Genomic DNA, 12360 nt, shown 5'->3' on the forward strand with positions numbered 1-12360 from the left:
TAACTGTTTCTGGAGTCTCAGATCTTTTTGAAACTCTGATTAAAACTGGAGTTTTGTGGCAGAAAGATGCCCAGATACTGATTTTTGCATAAGTCTCTGCAATTAAGCAGGTATGGACAAGATTTTTCCTGATGTCTAATTAGGATGACTTATAATTCTTATTAGTCCCATCCCACTGGCCCCTTGCCTCTTGTCTCCTTCACGTGTTACTCCTGTTGGAGATTTCTCCCGCATTTGCATCATCAGAATTGTTCCTGGGTGTTGGTGTGGTATTGCCATCTACACTGATTGCTACAAGGAAATTCCATTTGGCTCATTATCTAACATCAGAATGACTTCTGTAATAGCAAATGAGCAATTATCTATCGGACATTAAAGTTGTACAGCAGAAAGCCTTGCTCAACTAGAGTTTCAATTTGCTTTTCATAGAATAATGGGATGGTGAACCTATTTTTCAGAGCTGTATGGAGTGGAGGGGAGCCAGGGCCTCTGACTGCCTCAGTATAGAGCCCAAGAGCTTCAGATCCTTACAGACACTTTCAGTTGTCTTTCAACTCTCTCTGAGTTTGGCAATGACTTCCAAAGGTTAATGGGAGATGATGGAAGTAAAACCTAAACCAACAAGAGGGTAGAGAAGACATTTATCTTGAGAAAATTACAGAGAAGGGAAAAATTTGAGAACATCCAAAAACATGAGCTGGAAGCAGAAGTTTGCCTTACTCTTTGATGGACTCATATCACCTGGATGGGAAATCAGGATCCCTACCGCTTTTGTCCTTACCTCTATTTCTGTGGGCTTCTTGGGCTATAGAAAGGCACTTCTCCATAGAGGTACCAGGCAATTTGAGATAGCTGGTTTCTAATGACTGGGTCAGACTATGGCCAGTAATATAAAAGCAGTTTCTAGAAGGCTGATTTGTTGAGCTAAAAAGTATGTATACAGTAGTTAGTTATTAATGTCCTCCTCTGAAGCCAGATGATTGAAGGCGCATATCTTTATTGGATCTTTCCAAGTCTTCCAAGTCGCTTAAAAAACATTCACCACACCATTTGAAAGATGTAGTCAAGTATGACCATATCAACAGAAGAGAAAAGCAGATGGTATATCTAGCAGGGAAAAGAATAAACTTTTGAGAGGCCAGGCTCCAGCCAGACAGCCTGGTCATATCTGGCATCCCATTTATTTGGCTTCCAACATTACTGGGTCATTGAGACCCTGACACTGAGAATTTGACATTTCTCACCTTCATAAACAAGAGCCATCTCCTGCACCTTTTTTCTTTATTTTCATTTTAGAAGGAAGGGCCATGGGACAAGTCAACAAACCAGTATCTGGAATTTATTCTAAAAGCAACTATCAGCACATGCCATGGGGTCAGCAGGGAGCTGGTTCAGTTTCTAAGTGTACAGTCCTGGTCAGTATCACTGATGTTTGCAATAATAACCCTGAAGTAGGCTTTTTTTTTTATAGTCTTTTAATTCTTGCACAGTTGTGTACGATGCATAGGTCAAATCTGTATCAAGATTATTTGGTTACCAGATCATCCTTTTCTTGAACCTCTGGAAAATGGTACCCAAGGCTGTCCTCTGCCAGTGTGAAGAGACAGCAAGTCCCTGAAGCAGCACAGCAATTTCTGCACAGGATTTTTTAAGAGCCTGTAGCTCACTCAACACAGCAAGAAAATGAACACAAGAGTCTACAAGCTAAACTAGAAAGTGGAAAGGCAAGACATTCAAGATTCCTAGCACTCATCAAAGAGAAGCAGAAATGTGAACAGTAATGTTGGAAGCCAAATAAATGGGATGCCAGATATGACCAGGCTGTCTGGCTGGAGGTTATGAGAGTTCCTGCCCCCAGGCCTCTCAAAAGTTTATTCTTTTCCCTGCTAGATACACCATCTGTTTTTCTCTGCTGTTGATAAGATGGCTGGCAAGAGGGAATAATACTTAACCTAAAGAAATGAATCAAATCTGTACCCCTCGCAAGAACTACTAGCCCTTAGCACTCATTTTATCATTTCTTTTTCATTTTTCAAATTATAAAAATTATACATCCATAGAGAAATTTGAAAGTAGAGAGAAGAAAAACAAACAATCTCTACACTGAAATAGATCTACTATTAACTGACTTCATTTCTATGTACAGTTTGTATATAGTTAAGATTATACTGAATAAGCATTTCCCAGTAACAGTCAACATTTCAGGATTCAAGGGGGACAGATAAGTATTTTTTAACTACTTATGCTAGATCCACTCTCATACTTTCTCATGAGATGGATAAGAAAAAAATGCATTTTTACATGGGAGGCTGTGATATAGTGTAGTGATAAAGAGGTGTGCTCTAGGGCTTGCCTGCCTGCATTGTATCTTGGTTCTGACATGTATCAGCTATGTGACACTGGAAGGTTAATTGACCTCTCTGTGCTTTAGTGCCCTCATCTGTAAGTTAAAGATGATAGTCGATACCTCATAGTGTTGTTCTACTAGAACAATGTGATTAGAATTAACATGTGTAGAGGTCTTAGATCAGGAATCTGCATGCATTTATATTGGCAACTTGTTAATAAATCTGAGGCCCTTGGTGGTTTCAGATGATTTGTCTTCTGTAGTCCAAGCATTTTGAACAGTCACATAGTTCTCCTGACTCATAGTGAGTTGTTGAGCATTAACATAAAAGGTCCAAAGAAACTTCCTTTACATACACCCACATTCATACTGCCTTCCTAACATATTCACACAATCAAAAATATTTCTACTCATTTAAAGGAAATAATTCCTTTCAGGAAACAAATTAGAGGAAAAAAGCTTAGAAGAGCTTGAATGAGGTAAATACACTGGCAAATTAGTTTATGCTGATGTGTAAATGACTACCACCTGAATCTTTGCTAAGAGTGGGCATTTGCTAAAAGGATCCCAAGGCAGGGTGCCACTTGAGAAAGGATGTAGCAAAAGTGGTTAGGGATACTGAAAATCAAACCTCTCTACTTTGTAACTGCACAACAAAGGAGTTTCTCATACAGAGCTACAGAGTATAGCTTGCTGCTTTCCTTTGGCCACATCTATACCTTGCTTGGTATTGACACCCAGGGAGCTATCCTCTTGCACTCCAACAAAGAGAACCTACTGACTATATGTTTCATCTTAGTCTCTTGGTCCAATCACTCAGGGATTTTGACAGAGTGAAGTTGACCAAGTTTAGCTTCTGGCCCCAGACTCTTTCACCTCCTGGTATCTCCCAGAATCCTACCCCACTTTGGTATTTATTCTTCTTGCTCTGAAATCTGGCCCCCCAGTTCCTGCTGTTCTCTTCCCTCCTTCCCTCTGTGAAAACCCACTATCAGGGGTAGATCTGGTGTCAGTCATTTACCCTGTGGGACAGTGCAAATTAGCCTGTCTCAATATGGCTGAAGAGTTGAAGAATGAAAGGTTCTGTTTCCTATTGCAGGTTTTCTAGAGCTGTCTTTTGAAGTGAGGAAATCTTGGGGTGGGTGGGGTGATGGAGAATGCATCCATGAGCTCCTGAAATCAAACCGTGGAGACAGTTGCTTCCACTGCTCACTCATGACTAGTCCACTAATCAAGGGGTTTGGAAATCTGGTTAGTTGGGTTTTCCTTTCTCTCTGGACACTGACTTTTAAATTTAGATTCATCACCATTCGTACAGCTTTATTAGGCTAGCCGTTTCTCCATGAGACCAGTGTGAGCTGGTGAAATGAGCGCCCAATTAAAGACAGAAGACTTGGGATCCAAAATGCTCTTGCAACATTCTAGCTTGGCAAGATGTTTCAGCTCTCTCCAAGCCTATGTGTCCTAATCTGTAAACAAGGCTTAATCATTTACCTCCCAAAGTCATTGTGAGGATTAAATAAAATAACCTATGGAGAATCACTTAGTCCCAACATTGCTCACTTTTGCAGGCCTTTGAGTTTAGAATATTTTCCTAGCTGACACGCATCACAATTCCTTCTTAGTCCCTGAAATATTCCTTGGAATAAATCTGAAGTCCTTAGCTCAAGAACATAATGCTTTAGTTAGACTTTCATTCACTGTAAGCCTTTTAAAACTAGAGGCACAGAAACCTCCCATGGGGAGATAACATATGTGCCTTCTCTCATCAGTGTACAAGACAGAATTTGGGTGATGATCCTCTGCTGTAAGGCAAAATATCTTTATTATGGTTGCAAAAAAGATAGGCTTTCTGTTAGAACTGCAGAGAAGTGACGTGGGAATAGAAGTTCTTTTGCCTGAAGGGACATGCTGAGAAGTGAACTTGTTGGCAGAAAACTTATCCTTGGCAACATGTGGATGAGGAGATAATCACTTCCCCGTGGTCTGTCTCCAAAGAGGCTCTCTCAGAAGGCAGGGTGTCCCCTACACTGAGCAATCACAGAGGGGAGGGAGAGTGGCATTAAAGGATGGCTTGCCTACTGACATGTTATTTTTGTTGTCCTCAGCCCAGCATCAGCGGGGTGGACCTTGATAAGTTCCGGGAGATTCTTCTGCGTCACTGTGATGTGAACAAGGATGGAAAAATTCAGAAGTCTGAGCTGGCTTTGTGTCTTGGGCTGAAACTCAACCCATAATCCCCAGACTGCTTTGCCTTTTGCTCTTAGCCTGTTTCTGAGCTTCTGCTGGTAACCTGTATCTATGCTTCACTATTGGGGACACAGTAGGCAAACTTTCTAACAAATGGTGTGGTATTCTTGGGCCGGGGGTCCTGGGACTTGAGGGCCTTCTTTTTAATGGTATGGTATTTTCCTGCCTTTACTGGAAGCCCCCCACGCAGCATCTGTGTTAGTGTCCCCTTGACCCTGGGCTTTCCTGCCCTCCAAAGACTCAGCTGACCTCCAGGATCTGTTTGGCTTGTCTTCCCCCAGTCACCAGCTGAGTGCATCCAACTGAGATTTTTTTGTGGGCTTTCTGCTGAATGGTGTGTGGCATCTGTGGCAGCTTTGTGACTTCTACAAATAGATTTTCAAGTGGAAATAAACCTGTAGCTGGACACAAAGATGCACTGATACTTGTTTTTGTGTTGTGATCTTTAGTGTTCTACCTGCTGGTTTGATGGACAAACTACTTCTCTAACTTGGGGTGGGAGGAGAAGGAGAGAAAAGGGTGAGATCCTGATGGAATCACATCACCAATCCTTCTACTGTAGTTCTCATGTGCCCAGATGAGTTTGCCAATAATCACGTTTATTTCATTGCATGGAGAAGACTGGAACACTTGTCCTGGGCTGCATTTTGCTTTAAGTTCTTTGTGAACTCACTTGGCCAGGTAGGTGGGAATACAGAATAAATATGGAGAAAATGTTTCCCAGGTAACCCAAGTATCTATTATCTCCTCCAGCCCGTCCCCTTCCAAAGTTTCCTCTAGTGAATCAGGGACCACTGAGGCCTTCTCCCACGCCTGCGAGCATCGTGGGCCTCTCTGCAGCCTGACGGCTTCCACACGGACCAGACCCTCCTCCCATTACTCCTGGAACTCTGACTCAGTCCCCCAGAGAGGGGACTGCTTTCTCCTGGGGCAGAAGCAGAGAGATCGATTCCTTTATTCTCCTTACACTTTATTTTCCATAACATCCCTACCTAATACCAAACTGTGAAGGAACTTCAAGTTTAATGAAATGTTATAGGTAATTCGCAAAAACTGTAGTGTAGCATGGTTCAGTTAGAGCTGTACTTTACTCAGGAAATTCTACCATTCAGAGATTCTCCTCCCTGGCATACACTTGTCCTAACCTGGTTCCTTTTCCCTCAGGTGTCCCTTACCCCAACATACAGGTAACTAATATCAATAATTACTATTTACCAAGCGCTTTCTGTGTGCCAAGAACTTCTAGGTGCTTTCCATACCTTAAGTAATTTGTTAAGTAATATTCGTTTGTATGGTTATTCCACACTTTGTTTATCCATTCACCTGTTGATGGACACTTGCCTTGTTTCTACCTTTTGGCTATTGTGAATAATGGTGTAATAAGCATTGGTGCACAAGTATCTGAATTCTTGCTTTCAATTCTTTTGTATGTATAGCTAAGAATGGAACTGCTGCCTCACATGGTAATTCTGTGTTTATCTTTTTGAAGATCTGCCAAAGTAGTTTCCATATGGTTGTGCCATTGTATGTTCCCAGGAGCAATGTATGAGGTTCCAAGATTAATCTTCTGTTTCTAAATAGAGCCCTTCCTGAAACTGCCTAAAATAAAAACTGGATCCAAAGCTGACCTATATCCATTTAACTTATGACTCCCTTTAGCTACATGAAGAGAACACTTTGAGGTTACTAATCCAGCCATAGTTGTATGAATTCTTAGCTATTCTTATAAATTCTCCTCCCTGTCTGTCTGGAGATGACTGAGGTGTAGGTGGGTGGGGAAGGGAACTTTTATTCTTTTAAGGGTAATTTGTTCAGATTTATCAGAGCAGCTACTTGCCCTGAGCACCAGCAAGCTTTCCACCACGACATATGGCTGAGATTCTATCAGAAGCTTCCAGGCTTCCTGCTCAATTGTAACCTTAGGTTGGCAAAGACCTTTCCTAGCATCCAAAGAAAGGGTGGTGGAGATCTTTGAATGGAAAGAAGGTGGTGAAGGTGTCAGTTCACTCAAAAAGATTCTTATTAAGTTTGAACCTCATATCCTTATAATATAAGTGCTAGTGTGTTCATTGATAGTGTTGCAGGCATTCTGGCTACTGTAACAAAAATATCATCGACTGGGTGATTAAACAACAAACACTTAGTTCTCACAGGTCTAGAGGCTGGGGTGTCCAAGATCAAGGCCCTAGCAGATTCAATGTCTGGTGAAAACCTGCTTCTTGATTCATAGACAGAGGTCTATTCCTTTGTTCTCCAATGGTGGAAGGAGCAATGAAGCTTTCTGTAGTCTCTTTTATAAGGACACTAATCTCATGTACAAGGACTCTACCCTATGACCTAATTACCTCCCAAAGGCCCCATCTCCAAACACCAATGTGTTAGAGATTAAGCTTCAACATATGAATTTTGGACTACAGCAATGGCAAAGGAAGCTAACAGGCCTTAGGCTTCTGCTGGAGAACCAAAGGGAACAGAGTGCCCAAGGAGGGCAGACAGAAGGCAGAAGTCTCTTATCAGAGTCCTTGCTATATACATTTGATGGGTTAGGGAATAGCGTGATGGCACCCCTGAGAGCTGTGCTCCATGCCAAAGATGTTTGTTCATTCATTTCAAAACAGGAAGAAGTATAATTGTCTCTGTTTGCTGACGATGTAATCTTGTACACAGAAAACCCTAAGACTCCACCAAAGGACTGTTAGAACTAATGAATGAATTCAGTAAAGTTGCAGTATACAAAATCAACATGCAGAACGGTATAATACACAGCATTTTTATATACAAACAACAAAATGTCTGAAAAAGAAATCAAGAAAATCATCCCATTTACAATAGCATCAAAAATAATAAAATACTTAGGAATAAATTTAACCAAAGAAGTGAAAGATCTGTGCACTGAAAACTATAAGACTTTGATGAAACAAACTGAAGAAGGCACAAATAAATGGAAAGCTATCCCATGTTCATAGTCTGGGAGAATTACTTTTGTTAAAATATCCATATAGTCATCCAAGTCCAGGAAGTATACAGAGTCCCACAAAAGATTAACCCAAGGAGGAATACAACAAGACACAGTGTAATGAAAATAACAAAAATTACAGATAAAGAGAGAATACTAAAAACAGCAAGGGAAAAGCAACAAATAACATGTAAGGGAACTCCCATAGGTTATCAGCTGATTTTTCAGCAGAAACTCTGCAGGCCAGAAGGGAATGGCATGATATATTTAAAGCGATAGAAGGGTAAAACCTACAACCAAGAGTATTCTACCCAGCAAGGCTCTCCTCCAGATTTGATGAAGAAACTAAAACCTTTATAAACAAAAGCTAAAAGAATTCAGCACCACCAAATAAGCTTTACAACAAATGTTAAAGGAATTCCTCTAGATGAACAAGAAAAGGCCACAACTAGAAAAAAAGAAAATTATAAATGAAAAAGCTCACCAATAAAGGCAAACATACAGTAAAGGTAGAAAGTCAACCAGAGACAAAGCTACTAGGTGAGTTAAAAATAGTAAAATCATCTATATTTACAATAAGCAGTTAAGGGATACATGAAACAATCACATGTAAAATATGGTATCAAAAACAGTACAAATGCAGGTACTGAAAATGCATTTGAAATTAAGAGATCAGCAAATTAAAGCATTTAAAACTAAGAAGTCAGCAAATTAAAACAATCATGTATCTATGGCAGACTCTCTCTCTATCTCTCTCTCTCTCTAGACTGCTATACAAAACCCTCAAGGTAAATACAAACCAAAAATCTGTAATACATATACACACAAAAAAGACAAAGGAATCCAAATACAACACTAAAATAGCCATCAAATCACAAGAGAAGAGAACAAAAGAAAGGAACAAAAAGACCCACAAAAACAAATCAAAACAATTCACAAAATGGCAATACCATAAACAAATAAATTATTGATATGTATTTTCACTGAGTATCTTTTTTTTATTAAAGTATAGTCAGTTGACAATGTTGTGTCAATTTCTGGTGTACAGCCAGAAATAATAGTTCAGTCATACATATATACATACATATATTTGTTTTCATTTGATAATTACTTTAAGTGTAAATGGACTAAATGCTCCAACCAAAAGATACAGACTGGCTGAATGAATACAAAAACAAGACCCATATATTTGCTGCCTACAAGAGATTTCAGATCTAGAGACACATATAGACTGAAGATGAGGGTATGGAAAAGTTATTCCATGAAAATAGAAATCAAAAGAAAGCTGAAGTAGAATAGTTATATCAGACAAAATAGACTTTAAAATAAAGACTGTTATAAGAGACAAAGAAGGACACTACATAATGATCAAGGGATCAATCTAAGAAGAAGACATAACAATTGTAAATATATATCCACCGAATACAGGAGCACCTCAATATATAAAGCAAATATTAACACACATAAAAGGAGAAATTGAAAGTAATACAATAACAGTAGGAACTTTAATACCCTACTTACATCAATGGACAGATCATCCAAACAGAAAATCAATAGATACACAGGCCTTAAATAACACATGAGACCAACTGGACTTAATTGATATTTAGAGAGCATTCCACCCGAAGCAGAATACACATTCTTTTCAAGTGCGCATGGAACTTTCTCCAGGATAGATCACATGCTAGACCACAAAACAAACCTCAGTAAATTTAAGAAAACTGAAGTCATATAAAGCATTTTTTCCAACCACAACACTATGAAACTAGAAATCAACTACAAGGAAAAAACTGCAAAAAAAAAAAACACAAAACATGAGGCTAAACAGTATGCTACTAAACCACCAATGGTTCACTGAAGAAATAAAAGAGGAAATTAAAAAAAATATCTAAAGACAAATTAAAATGAAAGCACAATGATCCAAAACCTATGGGATGCAGCAAAAGCAGTTCTAAAAGGAAAGTTTACAGTGATACAAGCTTACCTCAAAAAATAAGAAAAATCTCAAAAACAACAAGTTAACCTTATTCCTAAAGCAACTAAGAACAAACAAAAGTCAAAGTTAGCAGAAGGAAAGAAATCATAAAGACCAGAGGAGAAATACATGAAATAGAGACTAAAAACTCAGAAAAGATTAATGAAATTAAAAGCTGGTTCTTTGAAAAGCTAAACAAAATTTAGCCAAATTCATCAAGAAAAAAAGGGAGGGGGCCCAAATCAATAAAATCAGAAATGAAAAAGAAGTTACAACTAACACCACAGAAATACAAATGATCATAAGAGACTACTACAAGCAACTATACACCAATAAAATGGACAACCTAGAAGAAATGAATAAATTCTTAGAAAGGCACAATCTCTCCAGAGCAAACCAGGAAGAAATAGAAAATATGAACACACCAATTACCAGCACTGAAATTGAATCCATAATTAAAAATTTCCCAACAAAAGTCCAGGATCAGATGGCTTCATAGGTGAATTGTACTGTACATTTAGATAAGAGTTAATACCTATCCTTCTGGAACTATTCCAAAAAACTGCAGAGGAAGGAACACTTGTGAACTCATCTTATGAGGCCATCACCCTGATATCAAAACAAGATAAAAATATCACAAAAAAGAAGTTTACAGGCCAATATCACTGATGAACATATATACAAAAATCCTCAACAAAATTATAGCAAATCAGCTCCAACATTACATTAAAAGAATCACACACCATGATCAAGTGCGGTTTATCCCAGGGATGCAAGGATTTTTCAATATCTGCAAATCAATGTGATACACCACATTAACAAGCTGAAGAACAAAAACCATATGATTATCTCAATAGATGCATAAAAAGCTTTCAATAAAATTCAACATCCATTTATAATAAAAACTCTCCAGAAAGTGGGCATAAAGGGAACACACTTCAACATAAAGGCCATATATGACAAACCCACAGCTAACATTATACTCAATGGAAAACTGAAAGCATTACCTCTAAGGTCAGGAACAAGACAAAGATGCCCACTCTTGACACTTTAAATCAACATAGTTTTGCAAGTTCTAGCCACAGCAGTCAGAGAAGAAAAGGAAATAAAAGACATCCAATTTAGAAAAGAAGAAGTAAAACTGCCACAGTTTGTAGATGACATGATACTATAAATAGAAAATCCTAAGGGTGCCACCAGAAAACTACTAGAGCTCATTAATGAATTCCGTAAAATTGCAGGATACAGAATTAATATACATAAATCTGTTGCATTTATAGAAATACATGTACTACACACTAACAACAAAATACCAGAAAGAGAAATTAAGGAAACAATCCCATTTACCATCACATCAAAAAGAATAAAATACCTAAGAATAAACCTACCTAAGGAGGCAAAAGATCCGTACTCCAAAAACTTTAAGACGCTGATGAAAGAAATTGAAGACAACACAGAAGGAAAGATATACTGTGGTCTTGGACTGGAAGACTGAATACTGTTAAAATGACCATACTACCCAAGGCAATCTACATTAAATTACAGGATGGAAAGCTCAGAAATAAACCTATGCATTTACAGTCAATTAATCTATGACAAAAGAGGCAAGAATATACAATGGAGAAAAGACAGTCTCTTCAATCAGTGATTATGGGAAAACTGGATAGCTACATGTAAAATAATAAAATTAGAACACTTTCTAACACCATAAACATATACAAAAATAAACTCAAAATGGATTATAGAACTAAATTTAAGACTGCATACTATAAAACTCCTAGAGGAAAACATAGGCAGGATACTCTGACATAAATCACAGCAATATTTTTTAATCTAGTGTAATGACAACAGCAAAAAGAAACAAATGGGACCTAATTAAATTTAAAAGCTTTTTTTACAGCAAAGGAAACCACAAACAAAATGAAAAGATAATCTAAAGAATAGGAGAAAATATTTGCAAATGGTGCGACTAACATGGGATTAATTTCCAAAATATACAAACAACTCATATAGCTCAATATCAAAAAACCAAACAACCCAAACAAAAAATGGGCAGAAGATCTAAATAAACATTTCTCCAAAGAAGACACAGATGGCCAACAGGCACAAGAAAATATGCTGAACATCACTAATTATTAGGAAATGCAAATCAAAACCACAATGAGGTACCACCTCACCCGTCTCAGAATGGCCATCACCCAAAAGTCTACAAATAATAAATGCTGGAGAAATTATGGAGAAAAGGGAACCCTCCTAACACTGCTGGTAGAAATGTAAATTGGTGCAGCCACTATGGAAAACAGTATGGAGGTTCTTTAAAAAACTATATCCAGCAAGCCCACTCCTGGTCATACATCCAGAGAAAAATGTAATTTGAAAAGATACATGCACCCCGGTGTTCATAGAAGCACTATTTACAATAGCCAAATCATAGAAGCAACCTAAATGTCCATTGACAAATGAATGGATAAAGAAGATGCAGTGCGTGTATATATATATATATATACACACAACGGAATATTACTCAGCTATAATTATGAAATAATGCCATTTGCAGCAACATGGATGGACCTAGAGATTATCATACTGAGTGAAGTCGGTCAGATAAAGACAAATATCATATGATATCACCTATATGTGGAATCTAAAAAAAATGACAAATGAAGTTATTTACAAAACGAAAGTAGCCTTACAGACATAGAAAACAAACTCATGGTTAACAAAGGGGGAAGATGGGAAGGGATAAATTAGGAATTTATATTAACATATACACACTACTGTATATAAAAATAAACAACAAGGATCTACTATATAGCACAGGGAACTATATTC

The 12360-nt window shown here is 38.0% G+C and overlaps 1 protein-coding gene across 2 annotated transcripts in view; it reads left to right on the forward strand.

Moving 5' to 3' along the window:
• SCGN (secretagogin, EF-hand calcium binding protein) overlaps positions 1 to 6214 on the forward strand; it is a 30421-nt gene extending 24207 nt beyond the window's left edge. For both annotated transcript variants that reach the window (XM_074348193.1, XM_010974226.3), the window contains exon 11: positions 4456 to 6214. In XM_074348193.1, the coding sequence (XP_074204294.1) occupies positions 4456 to 4584 (129 nt within the window). In that variant the 3' untranslated portion in view covers positions 4585 to 6214. The remainder of the gene's footprint in view (positions 1 to 4455) is intronic.
• The last annotated feature ends 6146 nt before the right edge of the window (positions 6215 to 12360 follow it).

This window comes from Camelus bactrianus, chromosome 20 (genome assembly GCF_048773025.1).
Source record: "Camelus bactrianus isolate YW-2024 breed Bactrian camel chromosome 20, ASM4877302v1, whole genome shotgun sequence".
NCBI lineage: Eukaryota > Metazoa > Chordata > Mammalia > Artiodactyla > Camelidae > Camelus > Camelus bactrianus.